Source organism: Dermochelys coriacea, chromosome 13 (assembly GCF_009764565.3).
Source record: "Dermochelys coriacea isolate rDerCor1 chromosome 13, rDerCor1.pri.v4, whole genome shotgun sequence".
Lineage (NCBI taxonomy): Eukaryota > Metazoa > Chordata > Testudines > Dermochelyidae > Dermochelys > Dermochelys coriacea.
In genome coordinates, this window is record NC_050080.1 from 2,940,966 (window position 1) to 2,958,563 (window position 17,598).

General features: G+C 52.5%; 1 protein-coding gene across 1 annotated transcript; it reads right to left on the bottom strand.

The window, feature by feature from the left end:
• Positions 1-314: 314 nt before the first annotated feature.
• On the bottom strand, positions 315-11,229 carry TCF15 (transcription factor 15). The gene is made up of 2 exons (XM_038369996.2): positions 7,147-11,229; positions 315-904 (listed from the first exon to the last, which is right to left on the bottom strand). Exons 1-2 carry the CDS (start codon positions 7,621-7,623, stop codon positions 830-832), a joined length of 552 nt encoding a protein of 183 aa, XP_038225924.1. The 5' UTR covers positions 7,624-11,229; the 3' UTR covers positions 315-829.
• Positions 11,230-17,598: the final 6,369 nt, after the last annotated feature.

Genomic DNA, 17,598 nt, shown 5'->3' on the forward strand with positions numbered 1-17,598 from the left:
CCATCAGCTATAACCAAAGCCCATGTGACATGATGATTCATGGCAGCACATAGAACGACTGCTGTATACCAGGGTTTCTGCATTACCACAGCCAGCTGTGGTTCTCAGCAGACACACACTGCTGACCAGACCAGTTTGGGCCAGTAAGGCACCAGATCAAGACCTCCAGAGCAGAAGCAAAAGGCCCCTGGGGAAAGCACAATCAGTCTGCTGTCAACCCCGTCAACGGAGAGACTCCCAGCCCTCCACCTCTGACTGGAGCTGTGTGTCCTGAGCATAACTGAGGGGGGAAAAATGAAAAAAGAGCTACCAAATGATCAAAAAAATAACTTTATTTTCAAACCTGCTGAATATGAAAAAAAAAAAATAGTGACCATGGAGACCTGCAATAATCTTAACTCTCATAAAGCTCTGTATCGAAACTAACCATTGAACAATATTTTACACTCTTGCCCTTGCCCGCTCCTCTGTCCTGCACCCACTGGGCCAACATCCCCTTCCAGGGGTCAGTGAGCCCTGCTGCCCCCGGGCTCCTGCTGGCCGCGAGGGACAGGCACAGTGGATGGCAGAGGAGTGGTCACTCTCTCTCTCTTTCTTATTTGCATCTAGAGCATCGTCCTGCCTTCCAGTCCAAGTCGGTGCAGCCCCAGCCCCCTGTGTCTCCGTGTAGTCCTTTGAGTGTGGGCTCATTTCACACAGGCTTTCCTTTCCTTGAGCTCCAGGGTTCCCAGGCTCCTTCCCCCACCCTGATCTGGAATATCAAGCTCATGTGTTCTGGGGTTCGGCCACCTGGCCTGGCTCCTCAGGCAGATGCTCCCACAGCTCGGGCTCATCTCCGCGGCACCCGCATTGGGTTCACCCCTCGCGCCTTCAGGCAGTTGCCTGCAAGCTCCCTCCGGCTGCCCTGCAAGAAAGGAAGGGGAAAGCTGGAGACACGATGCCCACACTGCATTCCTGTGCCCCCAGACAGCTGGACTGTGCTCTGAGCCACTGTTCTAGCAGGAGGCAGAGAAAAGCCCAGAGACGGTTGCAACTTGGGGTGGGGGTTAGAAACACTCAGGGAAACAGGAAAATCCTTCTGCAGAGTTTGCTGTGGGCTGCGGTAGCTGGTGTTGCTGCCTTGTTAACTCTTCATAGGAGCACAATGGACCAGAGCAGGAAGTGCTAACTCATTTCTACATGACTTTGCTGGAGATTTCGCCTGACGAAAACCCTACTAATGCATTTAGGGGATGGCACAGTCATGGTGGGATCCACCCCTTTCTCGGAGTTCCTTCCACTCATCTGGGCTCTTGCAACAGACAGAGCTGTGCAGACATGGCCCCACAGATTGTATTGGAGGAGGCAAGATACACCACACTCCATCTGGGATGGCTGTGCGACTGTCCCACATGACTCTGCTAACAAGGCCTGTGCTAGCGTCACTCAGGGATGGGCCTTCTTTGGGGCTATTCCGCAACTTGGAATAGGTTATGCCTCTCCATAGTTCATCTGGGGCAGTCCCGGAGAGCCCAGACTAGAGGTTTGCATCCCCACCTCCCTGTAACGGGGGAGGGGGGTGTTTGCAAAGGAAGGGCGTGGTGGAAAGTCCTAAAGCCTTGAGGGTGATGGGCAGAACTTGGCCATGTTGTCTTGTTGTGTTTCCAAGCTCCAGAGGGAGGTCTGGCTGCAATGCGGTGCTGTAACTTTCGTAGTACTCTGCCTTGTGATTGGATGACAGAAGAGCAGGTGGCAGAACGGCCAAATAGCCAGGGCAGGGAAGACAGGGAAGATAGATTTGCAAGTTCTGTAACTGAGATGAAGAGGTGAGTCTGAGAGACAGGGAAGGGCCAGGAGACCGAGCTGGGCTGGAGCTGGCATGCTGACGTCTCGCTTGTTCTAGGTATGGCCAGGAGGACGGGATCCGGTGTGATGTTCTGCAGGTGCCCAGGGATTAGCTATCAAGGTCAACGTGACATCTAAACTCTAGAGGTGGAACCTTATGAAGCACAGTTCTCTCTCGCAACTCCCTGGCTACTGACTGTCTCCTGATGAGTCCCTTCTTTGGAAAGTGAGGAAATTCCTGGTCTCTTTCCTGGGGACTCACTGGCTGAGAATTTAGCTCTTAAATCTTTTTGGAGTTACATTTATTCCCTCGTCTCTTGAAGTGAAGCCCCTTGGGGAAAACCAACCTGGGACTGACCCACGAGTACGGGGATTGGTGAGGTTTATCCTGACTAGTACGTGCCAGAGCAGGCTGCAGGAGAGAGAGCCACTGGCCAGGAAAACAGCCCCTTGAGAGCCTCTCCTCAGAAGGGTGCTCAGAGCACATCACAAGTCACCATGCAGCCTAGGGCAGCAGGAGGGGCACTTTGGCTAAGGAACAAACTTCTGCTCTTCTTGAAAGTGCAATGGGATATTCCAGTCTGACTGTGCCCTGGCCCTTGGCCCCCAGGGAGCCACTACAACCCCCCATGGCGTCCCCACTGCCCATTTAGAAAGGCCTGGAATCTCTGGGGACAATGACCCCAGAGCGACTCCTGCCCTCCCAGAGGAGCTCTTTGCACGAACCAGAATGTGGTGTCCTACTCTGCCACCCCTAGCGGGTGCAGTCCCAGCCCAGACCCTCTCGTCTGGGGCTTGCAGATACTTTGTGCTCCTTAGCCTATCTCAGGAGCGTGAGAATGGAAGGCAGGGCCTGCGACGGGCAGAAGTCCCAGCAGGTACCACAAGCAGATGCCAATATCCAAGAAAGTAACCCCCGGGACTGAACTTCCGCCCTCAACACCATGCAGAGAGGGACCTGGGTTGGCTCTAGGCAGGGGCCTTGCCCTCAAAGGAACTCTGATTACCATGATAACACATGACCTACCCTGGGGTCCCCAGGTGCTGTGGGCATCGGCTAGGAACACTCCATGGAGATGTGACAACAGGTTCTGCCCTCCCCTGTGCAGGGCATTTGGTGCCCGTTACATTGAGGCTGATCCCCTCTGCCAGGCTCAAGCCAGCGCTGATGGTGTTGTACCAGCTCCTCCCACCCCAACCACTCCCCAGCTCCAGCTCCAGCCCCAGGCTTAACCTGTGCACCTTAGCTGGGCCCTGCAGCTCTCCCGGCTCATCCAGCCCTGCCCCAATCCTGATCTGTAGCAGCCCTCCTTTTGGGTCAGGGCCGCTCAAAGCTCTGCTGATGCAGCCTCCCTGTGCTCCCGCAGCCTCTCAGCCACCCTCGCATGTTGGGGGGACTTTGCCATGAAGAGAGCGGACTTGGTGGAGGTCAGAAGAGTCATTTTCACTGGTTACCTGAGCCAGGATTTGAGTCCAGGTCTCCGGGACAAAGGGTCAGCACACGAAGCCTCTGTACTCCTGAGCCCTTGCAACCCCAGGTCACTGCTGTCTCTGTCTGGACCTACAGTACATTCAATAACCCCTCACATTCCAGAGTCCGCTGATGGGACCCCCAGCAAAGACCTGACCCTGACCAGCATGGCTAGCGAGAGGTAGCAGTGGCAGTGAAGTCCTGTGGCTAGGGCATTTGGGAATCCCTCAGCCTGGGCTCTAGTCCCAGCTTTCCCAGTGACCTGCTGAACAAGTTCCTTCCTCTCTCTGCGTCTTTGCTCTGGGAAAGAAACCCCAACTGCTGCAGATGCTTGTTTCCCATTTAGAGACAGTGCCCTTGTTCCTTGTGCCCTTGGTGCTTAGGCCTTGCTGCAACTGTCCGTGCCGGAGCTCGTCCATCAGCTCTTAGAGTACTAAAATCTCCTTCCTTAGGGCTCGGAGCAGCGGGAGGAAATGCAGATAGGGAGGAAGCTTCCTGACGGGGGAGGTCTAGCTGGCTATAGACGTGGTGGAAGCTCCATTGCTTGGGACGTTTAAAGTTAGGCTTGCCCCGGCACTAGTAAATGTTCTGTGGGGAACAATCCTGTCTAGGGAGGGAGAGAGGGTCCTAAAGGTGGCTTCCATCGATAGCTGAATATCTCCGGCCTGTCCCCTCCCTGCCAGCTGCGCAAGGGGGTGAGAGGGCTTTTTGGTTATCGTCTCAGGCCTCAGAGGTTATGGGCGAGTTTCCAAAAGGGTTGAGGCCTGGTCTCCCTTTTTCTCATGCCTGAGTCCTTGGGCCACTGAGAACAGCCGAGGACCAGAGCACCGATAAGGATGCCGGACCTGGGTCTGCCATCCAGGTACAGGCCCAAATGTTGGGGGTGCACAGTGCACGGGCAGGTGGGAAGTGGCCTCTCTTGAGCATCTATTGTGTTTTTTAAACCCATCAGCTCAAATACTTCAATAGCCAGAGAGATGGACAAGGAGATGGGGGAAGAGACAGGAGGTGGGAAATAAAGGGAGAGAAACTGAAGAAAAATCTCAGGGAGGATTGTGGGTGTGAGAGTGCCTGGTCAGTGTGTAGGTCAGGAGAAGCTGCTGCAGCCCGTGGAGTCACACCGGGGTAAAGCTGGGATAAGTAGGAGGAGGCTCCAGCCCCATGTATCCGGTTTGATGTGCAGAAGGGCTGTCTGACCGGGAGACTATGTGCAGGGATGGGGCAGTGTGTGAGTGCTGGGGTCAGTGTGTGCATGCCGGGCAGTGTGCAGACGGTTATCGAGTGCATCCAGAGAGCTTGCCCAGATGAGCATTGCATTTAGGGACCCTGGACTCCCAGTCTCCACCCAGCACCAGCTCGAACCACACTGCAGCCTTCTCAGGAGACAGTCTACAGAGGGTGGAGACAATGAAGTGGCTACTCTCCTAGCTCGGTGTTTCTCTCCTCTCCTTCTGCACCATTCAGGACAGAGCTGCAGCAGGGGCCAGATCCTGAGGGCCTGACTGCAGTGACCTCCCTCTGATTTCTGGGACCTGGGACTGAGTGGAAACTACGGGTTAGGCCCAAGATTTCTGTCTCTTTCCAGTTCATCTCCTCCTGCTCCTTATTCCCCACATTATGCCAACATCCTGTTTGTGACCTCAGAGCAGGTTGCCGTGCCGAAGGTTATGATGCATAGGCAGAAGATTATGATTAGGGCCCTACCAAATTCACAGCCATGAAAAATGCATCACAGACTGTGAAATCTGGTCTTCCCCCATGAAATCTGGTCTTTTGTGTGCTTTTACCCTATCCTCTACAGATTTCACGGGGGGGACACCGGCGTTTCTCAAATTGGGGATCCTGAGCCAAAAGGGAGTTGGGTCACAGTGGGGTCACAAGGTTATTTTAGGGGGGTTGCAGTATTGCCACCCTTACTTCTGTGCTGCCTTCAGAGCTGGGTGGCCGGAGAGTGGCAGGTGCTGACTGAGGGCCCAGCTCTGCAGGCAGCAGTGCAGAAGTAAGGGTGGCAATGCCATACAGTGCCATCCTTACTTCTGTGTTGCAGCTGGCGGTGGCTCTGCCTTCAGAGCTGGGATCCTGGCCAGCAGCCGCCGCTCTCCAGCTGCCCAGCTCTGAAGGCAGCACTGCCGCCAGTAGCAGCACAGAAATACTGCAGCCCCCCCTACAATAACCTTGTGACCCCCACACAACTCCTTTTTGGGTCAGGTCCCCTACAATTACAACACCATGAAATTTCATATTGAAATAGCTGAAATCATGACATATATGATTTTTAAAATCCCATGACCATGAAATTGACCAAAACAGACCGTGAATTTGGTAGGGCCCTCGTTATGATATTAGTGGAGGAAGGCTGGGCCCTAGGGTAAAGCCCGAATGTGCGTAACCAGGAACAAACATTTGGGAAGTATCCAGATCTGCCTTTCCAAAGGTGTTAGCTCCCTTGAGCTAAATGGCAATGGGGTAACTCCTGGTGAAAGAGTACTTAGAATGTGAGATGCAGTGAAATTAGAGCCCTGCAAGCATCACCCTCACAGCCTGGGGTGAGGGGGCAGCTGGGAATCAAGCTGCATCCAGACACAATATTGGCATCTCTATTTTATTCTTACAAAGGGCTGGTCTGATCCCAGGGCCCAGACACCCTCAGGCTCTGAAGGGGGTTCAATATAATGCATCCACAGTTTGGTCTCAGGCCTGGCTCTACCTTAAATCTAAACCAAACACATGGAAACTAGAACAAGTTACGTGATACCGGCACAGAAGGTGTCTGCAGGAGGCCTCGCCCAGGAGGGGCCTGTGCTACTTTAGAGTCTCTCTGCTCGGCTTCTCTGCCCAGGGGCAGGAGTTCAGTGTTTCCATGAAGAGTGAGACAGCCAAGGAGTCAAGGCAAAGCTCCTGAGATGCCCCCTAATACAACCACCAGAGCAGGTGTGCTGTGCAAGGTAGCGGCTTGTAGAAAAGGCAGGTGGAAGACAGAGCTAGAACACTTCCAATTAAGAGCCCTAAATTCTCTTGACTATGCATTTAAACTAGCGTTAATTGGACAGCTAGTGCACATGCACGTTACATGAAACACGCTCAGTATACAGGAGCTATTTAGTAAGTTGGATCTGCCTGCGGAGACAGCCTGGTCCTGCAGCTCAGGAGTAGGTTCCAATCCTCAGTGACTTGCTGTGTGTGAGCTAGGATGAATCACTGCACCCCTCCATGCCTCAGTTTCCCCATTTGTAAAAGGGCACTAATGAGATTTGCTCACTTTTGAGACCTTCAGCTGAAAGGCACGACACAAGCACAAGCACCCGGGGCATTATTTCATTGGGCCAGATGTTGCTCTCACAGGTACCCTTGTGAATCTGGAGTGCCACGGATAACTCCAGCTGGGTTCCTCTGGATTTACCCCGAGCGTAGAGTTTGGCCTGGGGACTTGCACGAGTTGTGTGCCTGTAGCGAAGGGCAGAATTTGGCCGAAAGCAGCTACACCTCAATGAAGGCCCGCACACCCCAACCCGCACAAGCATCCTGCTCAGTCTGAACTACAGCCTGTCCTGATTCCAGACAGTCTGTGCCAGCTGTCACCTCTTCCCCTTCGCCCTTCATATCCTCCTGCCACTTGGCCATGCACTCCCCACAGAGTCCCCCTGACACCTCTGCTTGCATTCATCCCGACACCTGAAACCCAGCACCCTCCCCTCCCACATGCACCCCAGCGACATCCCTCTGTACCTAGGTAGGGCCTTTGCCAGTCCAAATGCAAAGCTCCCTTTCTAGCCTCCCTTCTCAAAGGGATCCTGTTTGCCGGTGGCTGGCCAAGCAGGGGCAGTGCTGCCCAGCTGGGAGGATGGACTTACCCCTTTCCTCTGGTTGCTGAGGCAGAAGGTGCAGATGCTGCGGGGCTGTTTGGTGTTCAGCTCCCCCTTGGAGCCATAGATGGTGCTGAAGCAGGGCTGCCCGTCCTCGCAGCCCTCTCCGAGCAGTAGCACATTGGCCAGGTGGGAAATGTAACTTGAGGCCAGGCGGAGGGTCTCGATCTTCGACAGCTTCCTATCCATGGGCTCGGTGGGGATGAGGGTCCGCAGGGCGGTGAAGGCTGTGTTGACGCTCTGCGTCCGGTCCCTCTCCCGGGCGTTAGCTGCCTGCCTCTGCTTCACCATCACCACCTGGCCTGGCTTCCTGGCCACTTTCCTCCTGGTCTCTAGGTCCTCATAGCAGCCGTAGGACTGGTCCGAGGCGTCGCTCTCGCTCCGGTTCTCCTCATCTTCAGAGAGCATGCTGAGATCTGGGTACAGCATGTGAGCTGCCACGGGTCTCAGCATGGTGAACGCCATGGTGGGGTTTGCCCCCAGACCCAGGGCCCCTCTGCTCTCTGGGAGCCTTCAGCAGCAAGACACCTCTGTGCGCTCCAGGCTGGAAGGGCTCTGAGAGGCAGCCTGGCTCCTCGCTGGAGCACCAGGGGCTCACTCCAGAGGCTCACCCTTGTGGCATTCAAGGGCTCGCAACGCACGGACACAAGCAGGAAGCCCTCCCCACCCCCGCTGCAGGTCCTGACGTCTTCCCAGCTGTTGCTCCAGCTTCTCCCCTTTCGAGTCGGAGAGGGTGGTACAGTTTGCTCTAGTGGGATTCACAAGAATCTCTCTATATAAGTCCTGGGAGGGGCTAGGAACTAGGAGCAGATTCCTGGCCAGCCAATGGGGCTGCCTTGGACTTTTCCATCCAGCCAACAGGACTGTGGTGCTCTCCCAGCCCCCAGAATTTAAAGCCAGTAGACGCTTCTTGTATTCTGTACTTTACAAGGATCAGGATGGGGGCCCTTTTATCATGCACAGACACCTTGCAAACAGAGCCCTGCGGGGGCGGCACACTACAATGAATCTAAACAGGCTGCAGCTGGGCATTGGCTGTGGTGGGAAGTGCTACTGCACATCAGAGATCTACTGTCCACTGGGGAGCTGCTGCAAATGCTGCTTCCTTACTAACTTCTCCTGACACAGACAGACCAGGCAGCTCCAGCCGATTTCACAGCCCACCCTGCTCCCTCTGTAGGCTGCAAGGCCCCCCACAGCCAGCACCTGTCTATCACCCCCCAGAAGAGTTTCCACAGAACCAGCACCCATGCACCACTCCCTGCTGCACGTTCCCCAAGTGTGGGACATGCAGGGTTGAAGGACTAGCTTGTGGAGGGCACATAAGATGTAGACATTAAGATGGGCAGGGCACTTTAGTAGCACGTGGTGGGGATGGTTTCATTTTCCTGAAGAGGAGTTGAGCTTTCAAACGCTGCCCTGGGTCACCTCCTGGAGGGGCTGGGCCTGCTTTACCCTTGACCTCCGCCTGGCCAGCAGCCCTGTATTTCTGCCTATCGCTGGGCTTGGCATTCACCTTCTATTTTGTAATGATTCTGACAGATAATATCCATGTTTATGTTTAAGCATTTTTTCCTATTTCGATTGCTTTACATTTTCACAGTTGTGGGAAATTATGGAGAGTGGGGTAGGGGGAGGGTCAGACAGAAATTATTTAACGACAGCAGATGTTGAGGTTCCAAAAGTGCAAGCTTCAGAGCCATTAACACACACACTGTTGACATCACATGACAAAACATACCAAGTCAAGAGCCTCAAATCAGCTTACGATAAGTTCTCAACAGCAGGTTTCTTCCAGGGCCGAGCTGCACATTTCGATGACCATCAAGGCACATATTGTTTGCTGGTGTGTGCCTGGTGAAATTGACGATTATCGCCCTTTCCTGATAAAAATGAAATCCTTCAGCGCCTACCTCTAGCTATTCCTCTTGGGGGAATCATGCACACTGTGAATGCAGAAGCTATAGATCCTCTATGGACAGTGCTCGTCTCCCATTCCCGTAAAGCCACCTGCTGGGAGAGGCTGTGATGGAGTCGCTTTCAGTCCCCCATAGGGGCTCATTCCCTGGCGTGTTCTCTGCAGGGACAGGCTTGAGAGCGGAGTAGCTGGGAGCTGCTCACACCACCAGTGCTCCTACACTATCCCCTCCAGTGATACCCACTGGCTGAGGCAGGGATTGGAGGAGCGGTGAGTTGGTCCCCTAGATCTGGGTTTTCCATTAATCACATAAATCATCCTAGTTAAAAAACAGCTTTTGCTAAGATAAAGCTCTCTGAATGCTAGGTTGGAACATGGCTGAGTCGGAGCATTTCCTCTCACCCCAGGAGGAAGGTGTGTGCCGACAGTGGAAAAAATGAAGTTTTTTTTCCTGAAGTGGAGAGAGATCTGAGCAGCAAAAGCCTCTGAATTCACTTGGGGTTCAGCAATTCCGCTCCTCTCAGACCCTCTGCAAACCAGCGGCCCAACAGAGAAGAAACCCTCCAGCTAGGGTTAGCCAAAGCCTGCTGCAGCTCTGAGAGATCAGAACAGCCCCTTAGACACACAGAGAATGTTTGCCCATTGCTGGCTTCCTGAGCCAATGAGTTATTGCCAGGAGATTTCCTTTCCTGTCTGCTCCTCTTTGGCGGAGCTATTCACTCCTGTCTCACTCTCCCTTTCTCTTTTCCCACCGCCACCCCAGTGTCCCTCCTCTCATCCTCTGCCTGCACGCACAGAGCCCCAGAGAGGGAAGGCAGGAGGGGAAGCCAGCCAAATAAAGCAGGCAGAAGGGTTCCTGTGCTTCCCTTCCTCAGAGGCCCGAGGCTGAGCGGAGATCGCCAGGGCTTGAGGTGTCATGAGCTCTGCAGGTCAAAGCGGGAAGGCAGCTTAACCAAACAGAGGGGGAACCTGCTCCCCAAACAGAGAGAATCATGTATTGACACAGATGGGTCTTGATACCAACAAGTGGCCTGTTGCATTTATTAAAGGAGAACCCTCCGATTACTCAAGAATTCCCTCACCGAAGGCTCCTTAGCAAAGCAAGTGTGATGCACAGACCCCCTTAAATGGGGCAGAGTGTCCCTGTGCAGCAGGCAGATTTTCAGCCGTCCCGTTAGCGAGAGGGGCAGCGTGGCTGGAGCAGGTTAGAGAAACAAATGAAATGATGCAGAAACCGCCTCCAGTTTTGTTTTTTGGTGGGTTGGTTTTCTCAGCTGGAAACTCCAGGCTGTGATTTTAGAACGAAAGGGTCTCCCTCCCGAGGAGTGCGGAGGCCCCCATCTGCCAGCCTGAGATGCTGTCCCAGGAGGGGTGTGGCCTGCCTGGGGCCTGTGTCTGAGACGTCACATAGAGGTTGCCAAGCGCCTCTGAGCACTACCCCATGCTGCTCATCCATGTGGGCAGTAATGATACCGTCAGTTCTGAGCCTGAGCAGCTCAGCAATGACTCCAGGGCTCTGGGACTGAGGGTGAAGGGGCCAGGGGCTCAGGTTCTGTTCTCATCCATCCATTGTTCCAGTGGAGGGTAAGGGCCCAGGCAGGGACCCTGGGCATGCTGGAGATGAATATACAGCTGCACAGGTGGTGTCAGTGGGAGGAGGGATTTAAACTAGGTTCAAAGGGGGGCCCAGGTAAACATAGAAAAGGCAACCTGAACAGAAAGCTAGATGTTGGGAGGACACAGAAAAGTACAATCTGGTCATAGGAACAAGAAGAGGGAACTCAGTAGGGGAATTTGCTCAACATCTTCTGTGTCTACACACAAATGGGGAGTAAACAGGAAGTACGAGCCCCGAAGCTAAATTATGACTTGGTGGGATAAATCTCAGGACTAGGATATTGGCATAGAGGGGTAGAACTTGTTCAGGAAGGACAGGCAGGGTAAAAAGTGAGCAGACACTGCATTATACATCAAGAATACATATACTTGTCCTGAGCTCCACCAGGAAGTGAGAGACAGACCAGTTGAAAGTCTCTGGGTAAAGCTAAAAGGGGAAAAACAGGGGTGACGTCATGGTAGAGGTCTAATGCAGACCATCAGATCAGGAAGTGAAGGTGGATGAGGCTTTTCTAAAACAAGTAACAGAAATATCCAAAACACAAGCCCGAGTAGTAATGGGGGGCTTTAACTACCCCGATACCTGCTGGAAGAGAAATATGGCAAGACACACAATGTCCCATAGTTCTTGGAATGCACTGGGGGGAGGTAGTAACTGGGGGACAGCCATCTGAGATTTGATTCTGACCAACGGGGAGGAACTGGTTGAGAACCTGAAGAAGGAAGACAACCTGGGTGAAAACCATCATTAAATGATAGATTTCAAGATTTTAAGGAAAGAAAGGAGTGAGGGCAGCAGAATAAGGACAATGGACTTCAAAAAAAGCAGACTTCAACAGAGAACTGGTAGGTAAGGTCCCATGGGACAAAAACCTAAGGGAAAAAGGAGCTCAAGAGAGTTGGCAGTTTCTCAAGAATATTAAATTCTTAATTTTCTTAATATTGTGCAATATTAAAGGCACAATTGCAAAGTACTGTATTCCGATGCGAAGGAAAGATAGGAAGAAAAGTGAGGCCAATATGGCTCCATGAGGAGCTCTTTAATGACCTGAAAACCAAAAAGGAATCCTAGAAAAAGTGAAAACATGGACATATTGCTAAGGAGGAGTAATTAGGGACAACATCAGAAAAGCTAAGGCACAAAATGAGTTGGACCTAGCAAGGGACATAAAAGGAAATAAGAGGTTCTTTACATACTTTAGGAGCTACAGAAAAACAAAGGAAACTGTAGGCCGTGTACTTAGTGAGGAAAGAGGGCTAATAATGGATGATGTCAAGAAGGCTGAGGTGTTTAATGTCTGTTTTGCTTCAGTCATCATTAAAGAGGTTTAATGGTGACCAGAGACTCAACACAATTAGTATTAACAAGAAGGGGGAAGGAACACAAGCCAAAATAGGGAAAGAACAGGCTAAAGAACATTTAGATAAGTTAGATGTATTCAAGTGGGCAGGGCCTGATGAAATTCATCCTAGGGTACTTAAGGAACTAGCTGAAGCAATCTTGGAACTGTTAGCAATTATCTTCGAGAATTCCTGGAGGATGGGTGAGTCCCACAGGACTGGAGAAGGGCAAACATAGTTCCTATCTTTAAAAAGGGGAACAAAGAGGACCAGGGGAATTATAGACCAGTCAGCCTAAGTTCAACACCGGGAAAGATACTGGACCAAATTATTAAACAATCACTTTGTAAGGAGCCAGAGGTTAATAAGGTTATAAGGAATAACCAGCATGGGGTGTATGTGCGCTTGTCAAGAACAAATCATGTCAAACCAACCTAATTTTCTTCTTTGATAAGGTTACTAGTGGATGAGGGGAACAGGAAGCAATAGATGAGATATATCTTGATTTTTGTAAGGCTTTCAATACTGCCTCACATGCCATTCTCACAAACAAACTAGGGAAATGTGGTCTAGATTAAATTACTATAAGGTGGGTGCAAAACTGGCTGAAAGATTGTACTCAAAAAGTAGCTGTCAATGGTTCATTGTCAGACTGGGAGGGCATATCTAATGGTGCCCTTCAGGGGTCAATCCCGGGTCTGGTACTATTCAATATTTTCATGAATGACGTGGCTAATGGAGTGGAGAGCACGCTTATAAAATTTGCAGAGGACACCAAGATGAGAGGGATTGCTAGCACTTTGAAGGGCAGGATTAGAATTCAAAATGACCTTGACAAATTGGAGAATTAGTCTGAAATCAACAAGGAGACAAATCAATAAAGACAAGTGCAAAGGACTACACTTAGGAAGGAAAAATCAAATGCACAACTACAAAATGGGGAATAATTGGCTAGATGGTCGTACTGTGAAAAAGATCTGGGGGTTACAGTCAATCACAAATTGAATGAGTCAGCACTGTGACGCAGTTGTGAAAAAAAAGCGCTAATATCATTCTGAAGTGTATTAATAGGAGTGTCATATGTAAAACATGGGAGGTAACTGTCCTGCTCTACTTGGCCCTGGTGAGGCCTCAGCTGGAGAACTGTGTCCAATTCTGGGTGCCACGCTTTAAAAAAAGATGTGGACAGACTGAAGAGAGTCTAGAGAGCAACAAAAATGGCAAAAGGTTTAGAAAACCTGATGTAGAAAGGAAAAGTTACAAAAACTGGGGATGTTTAATCTTGAGAAAAGAAGACCAAGGGGGTGCCTGATAACAGTTTTCAAACCTGTTAAGGGCTGGTGTAAAGTCGACAGGGATCAGTTGTTCTCCACTTCCACTGAAGGTAGGACAAGAAGTAATGGGCTTAATCTGCAGCCAGGGAGATTTCGGTTAGATATTACGAAAGCTTTCTAAGTCTTAGCGTGGTTAAGTTCTGGAACAGGCTTCCAAGGGAGGTTGTGGAAGCTCTGTCATCACTGCCGGTTTTTAAGAACAGGTTGGACAAACACCTGTCAGGGATAGTCTAGATTTACTTGGTTGTGCCTCAGCACAGGGGGCTGAACTTGATGACCTCTTGAGGTCCCTTCCAGTCCTACGTTTCTATGATTCTGTGAACTGCAGAAGAAAGACTGGGCAAATCACTGGAGCAGAGCAGCGGGCATGGTTGTGCCAGGGGACTCAATCTGGGGGCATGGTGGGTAGAAGGCAGAGAAGCTTTGCCCCAGAAGGGTGGGTCAGCATGTATGTTTTCTTGCTCTGGATTAACCAACCACAATGATCTTTAGGCTTCTTTGTGACTGGACTTCTCCAGGAAGGAGGTGCTCACCGAGCTGCTGGGTGCTGCTGCTGCGGGGATTACCTTACTCCCGGCTTTGGTGTGTGTCTGGTGGAAAGGAGTGGCTGTTGTCACAGGCTGAGCTGGGGCACCCCTCCGTCTCTCTGCAGATCAGAGGTGAGATCTTTCCAGGGTAGGGGGGATGCAGAGGGATGTTTTCCTATTCCATTTGTCTGCCTGCCTGGAGCCCATAAACTGAAGTGGAATTCACACTGTAGGTCGGAGCGGTCCCAGCAACCTTGAGATCAGCATCGCTGGACAGAAAGGGGTGTCTGGGGGGTGACCATACAGGCAGAATGGGGAGTTACACAGGCTATCTTTGGAGCTGGGCGCAGCACGGGTCACTGCTCCTGCTATCCTGTCCACGCTACGGCTGGGCCAGTCCCCATTAACTTTAGTTGGGTTACTCTAGATTTGTCTCCGTATCACTGAGAGCAGAATCTGGCTTATTGCGTTTAAACAGAACCAGACCCCAGCAGAATGGTTTCCAGAGATGCCCCGTGGCATTAGCCACTTTTCCTTGCCCTCTCCATGAGGATGTACAATCCCCTGCACCCAGGGGCAGCTGGAACTGCACCTTTCTTCAAGGACGAGAAACATTCCAACAAGCGGAGCCCTTCTATTCCCCCCAGAGCCGAGCTGCTTGCCCTGCTTTGGAAGCACTTCATGATGCATCATTAAAATATCCCGAGACACCAGTCACAGCTTCCTGTCCCTTATTATTTGCATTGCAGTGCTGCCTGGGGCTGAAGTCAGGGAGGGAGGCTGCGCTGAGTAGGCCCTGCACACACACACGTATATAACAGGAAGATGGTCCCTGCCCCAGACAGCTTCCAATCTAAGTAATGACTCCGACATGAATTAGGGCCTCACCTGTTCCACCCCATGGGTGCAGCGCCCTGTTCTAGGTGACTGTGTAGATGCTGCCAGGACTCCCAGTCTGTCCCTTGCCGCCCCTATAATCCAGTAACCCCCAAAGGCCGCCATCATCCAGCTAGTGCATCTTCCCACCACAGCATGGTCAGAGACAGCCTGTTAGCACTTCGGCTTCCCCAGAGTCTCTCCGGGAATGGAGCCTTCCTGGCAGGGGGAAGAGCCTCTGCCGGCCAGACTATACTGTGCCCACTGCCAAGTGAAACCTCACTGCAAGTGTCCAGGGTTCCTGGCCCAGCTCCCTCCCTCCCCTTCTGCCTGTGACAGTTCTGCTGCAGGCGGGGGGCCCACTGGCCATTTGGCTGTTCCGCCCCTGAGAGAGGCCTGTTGGGTTGTTTCAGAGGTGCACACGGGGCAGGTGTGAACTCCTCAGGGCTCGCCACTGGTTATTTATCCCTTTAGCTGGCCGAGGACAGTCCGGGGGAGAGAGAAGGTAGGGAGGGGGTTTACAGCAGCAGGACCAGTGGAGGGGAATTCACTCCCCGGAGCAGGTCCCTGGCTCAGTCTGAGCTGGAAGTAAATCTCCTCCATGCTGGAGCTCAGTTGGTGAGGAACCCACAGACTCCCCCAGGTCCCGCCAGCAAATTACTCCTGGCAGGAGCCCCTGAAACATTCGTATGTTGCGCTTTTTCTTTAGGCTCCCAGAGCTGGAACTGAGCCAACAGCGATGATACTAATGACAGGCAGGCACGTGCCTGGCAGGGCCTGCTGATGGACACAGGGACTGGTGGGTGGCTAAAGAGGACAGACAGATGGACATGTGGGGTTGCTGCATGGCCCCAGCCCTTAGACATGGCAGATAGACACAGTTCAAAGGAGAGCTGGGTAGCCCACAGATATGACAGACAGACAGACACCCAGCTCCAAGCATAGGGTGATAGACCTTAGATATAATTAACAGACAGCTGGGCACACAGCCCGCTGGATGATTAGAGAATGCCTTGGCAATTCTGCAGAGATGGGAACATTAACAGAGTGGCGGCAGGACCTTTGGTGGCTGGTGTGGGGGAATGGGGAGAAGGGGAGAGGAGGAAGGTGAGCATCATGCAAGCCCTGAGCAGGTGGCTAATGGCAGGGAGGCATGGGAGGATCCATGCCCATCAGTATGTGTCTCTGCCCATCCTTCTCTTGGTTCACCTGGCTTTGCCTCCTCAGAGTGGAGCAGGCTCTGGAGTCTGTGGCTGGGTTACTGAGCCCTGCGGGGGTGAGTCCACAGCCAGAGGGAGCTGGATCCTCACAGAGCGGCAGGCACATTTACCTGCTGGAGGTGACGGTTCCAAACCCAGGTGCTGAGGCCTGCAGGTCAGAAAACGTGTCCCAGTCCCACGCCTGCAATTGGCTCCTCATAAGCTCTGGGGAGACGCAGAAACCCACTGAGAGCAGGCGAACCCTCCTGGGCCTATAGCTCACAAATGTGGCCCCCCTGGACTTGCCTGTGGCCACCAAGGCCGTTGACATCAGACCCCACGAGGGGCTGGCTCCCATTGCTGTGCTCAGAGCACTCGACTGTATCTCCTGTGAGAGAGTAACGCATTGTCCGGGGGATACAGCCTGACAACAGACACACCATCCGCTGCTGGCTCCTTCGGATAAGAAACAGGTGGAAATCTGCCCATCGGGCTGTCCCAGGCTAGGACTCCTCTCAGCCCATTGTCTCAGCCCATCCTCCCTCTTTCCAGGCACAGGTCATGGCTTTTCTCTCCCTCTTCCCCCCTCTTGGTTTTCTAAGGGGCTCTTACACGTTGGCACCCTGCTGGGGTGTGACTCGGCTGAGCTGAACAGCACTGATCCTCCTGACAGCAGGCAAGACGGATAGGCAGAGGCTGTGTATTCAGGTGCAGCTGTTACCGAGCACATGGACAGCAGCTGAAGGAAAACAGGCCGGGAGAGGGACAGGGAGAGAGAGAGATTCGCTTCCTCCATATGAACACCTCCAAGCCGGCCTGCATGAAGCACGTGGAGTCTCCCATCCCATCCTCCTGTCCAGGTAGCACCATGGTGCACGAGGATTGCTCACATGCTGGGCAGCAGTCCCTGCAGGCTTTGCAAGAGGCCTGGCTCTTTCACTGGAAGGAGAGTGTAGGAGTGAAGGGAACCTGCAGCTTGATATGAAGTGAGAGCCAGTGCATGTTTGAGTACATATCCATGTGGAGAGAGATGTATCTAGATGAGTGTGCTTGAGCGGACATGTGAGCTTGTCCATCCATCCATCCTCCGCACACATCCTGCGTGTTTGTGCCTGCATGCATTCTCTGTGTACATGCATCTATTGGGCACATCTATGCGTGTGTGCATGCACGCAGCTCTGGATACAAGGCTTGAGGCACTGGTGTGCATCCCAGCAGTAAGGGAGCTTTACTCTGGCTTGTTCATTTTTGTGCTTGGCTTTGCATAGCAATCGGCACAAGGCAATACCCAAGTCCGCTGGGCAGAAGCTTTCAGGGGTCGAAGAAGCAAAAAGGCTTGCATGGCCGAGCTTTGTTCCTGCTTGGAGAGACCCTTTCTCCTGGTTGGGGGACGGGAAGTCACAGACCCAAAGCCCTCCAAGTCTGTGGCACTGGCTGCTACTCAGAGAGCAGAGAGCTGCTACGGGGGATCGGGGAGCAACAACATTGATTTCCATGCAGACGCCAGAAGGACTGAGGTCAGTCGGTGCCCTAAAGTTTCAATACAGAACTGTACAGCCAGTTCTCCACAAACAGCCCCGGAGCAGCAGTCACAGGCCTGTGGTACAGTCTGTGTTGCCATCAATTTT

Coding starts and splice junctions, on each gene's coding strand:
- TCF15 (XM_038369996.2), bottom strand. CDS start 7,623: ATGGCGTTCACCATGCTGAGACCCGTGGCAGCTCACATGCTGTACCCA. Junction 905..7,146: donor TCAGCAACCAGAGGAAAGGG/GTAAGTCCATCC, acceptor CCTTTCTTGCAG/GGCAGCCGGAGGGAGCTTGC.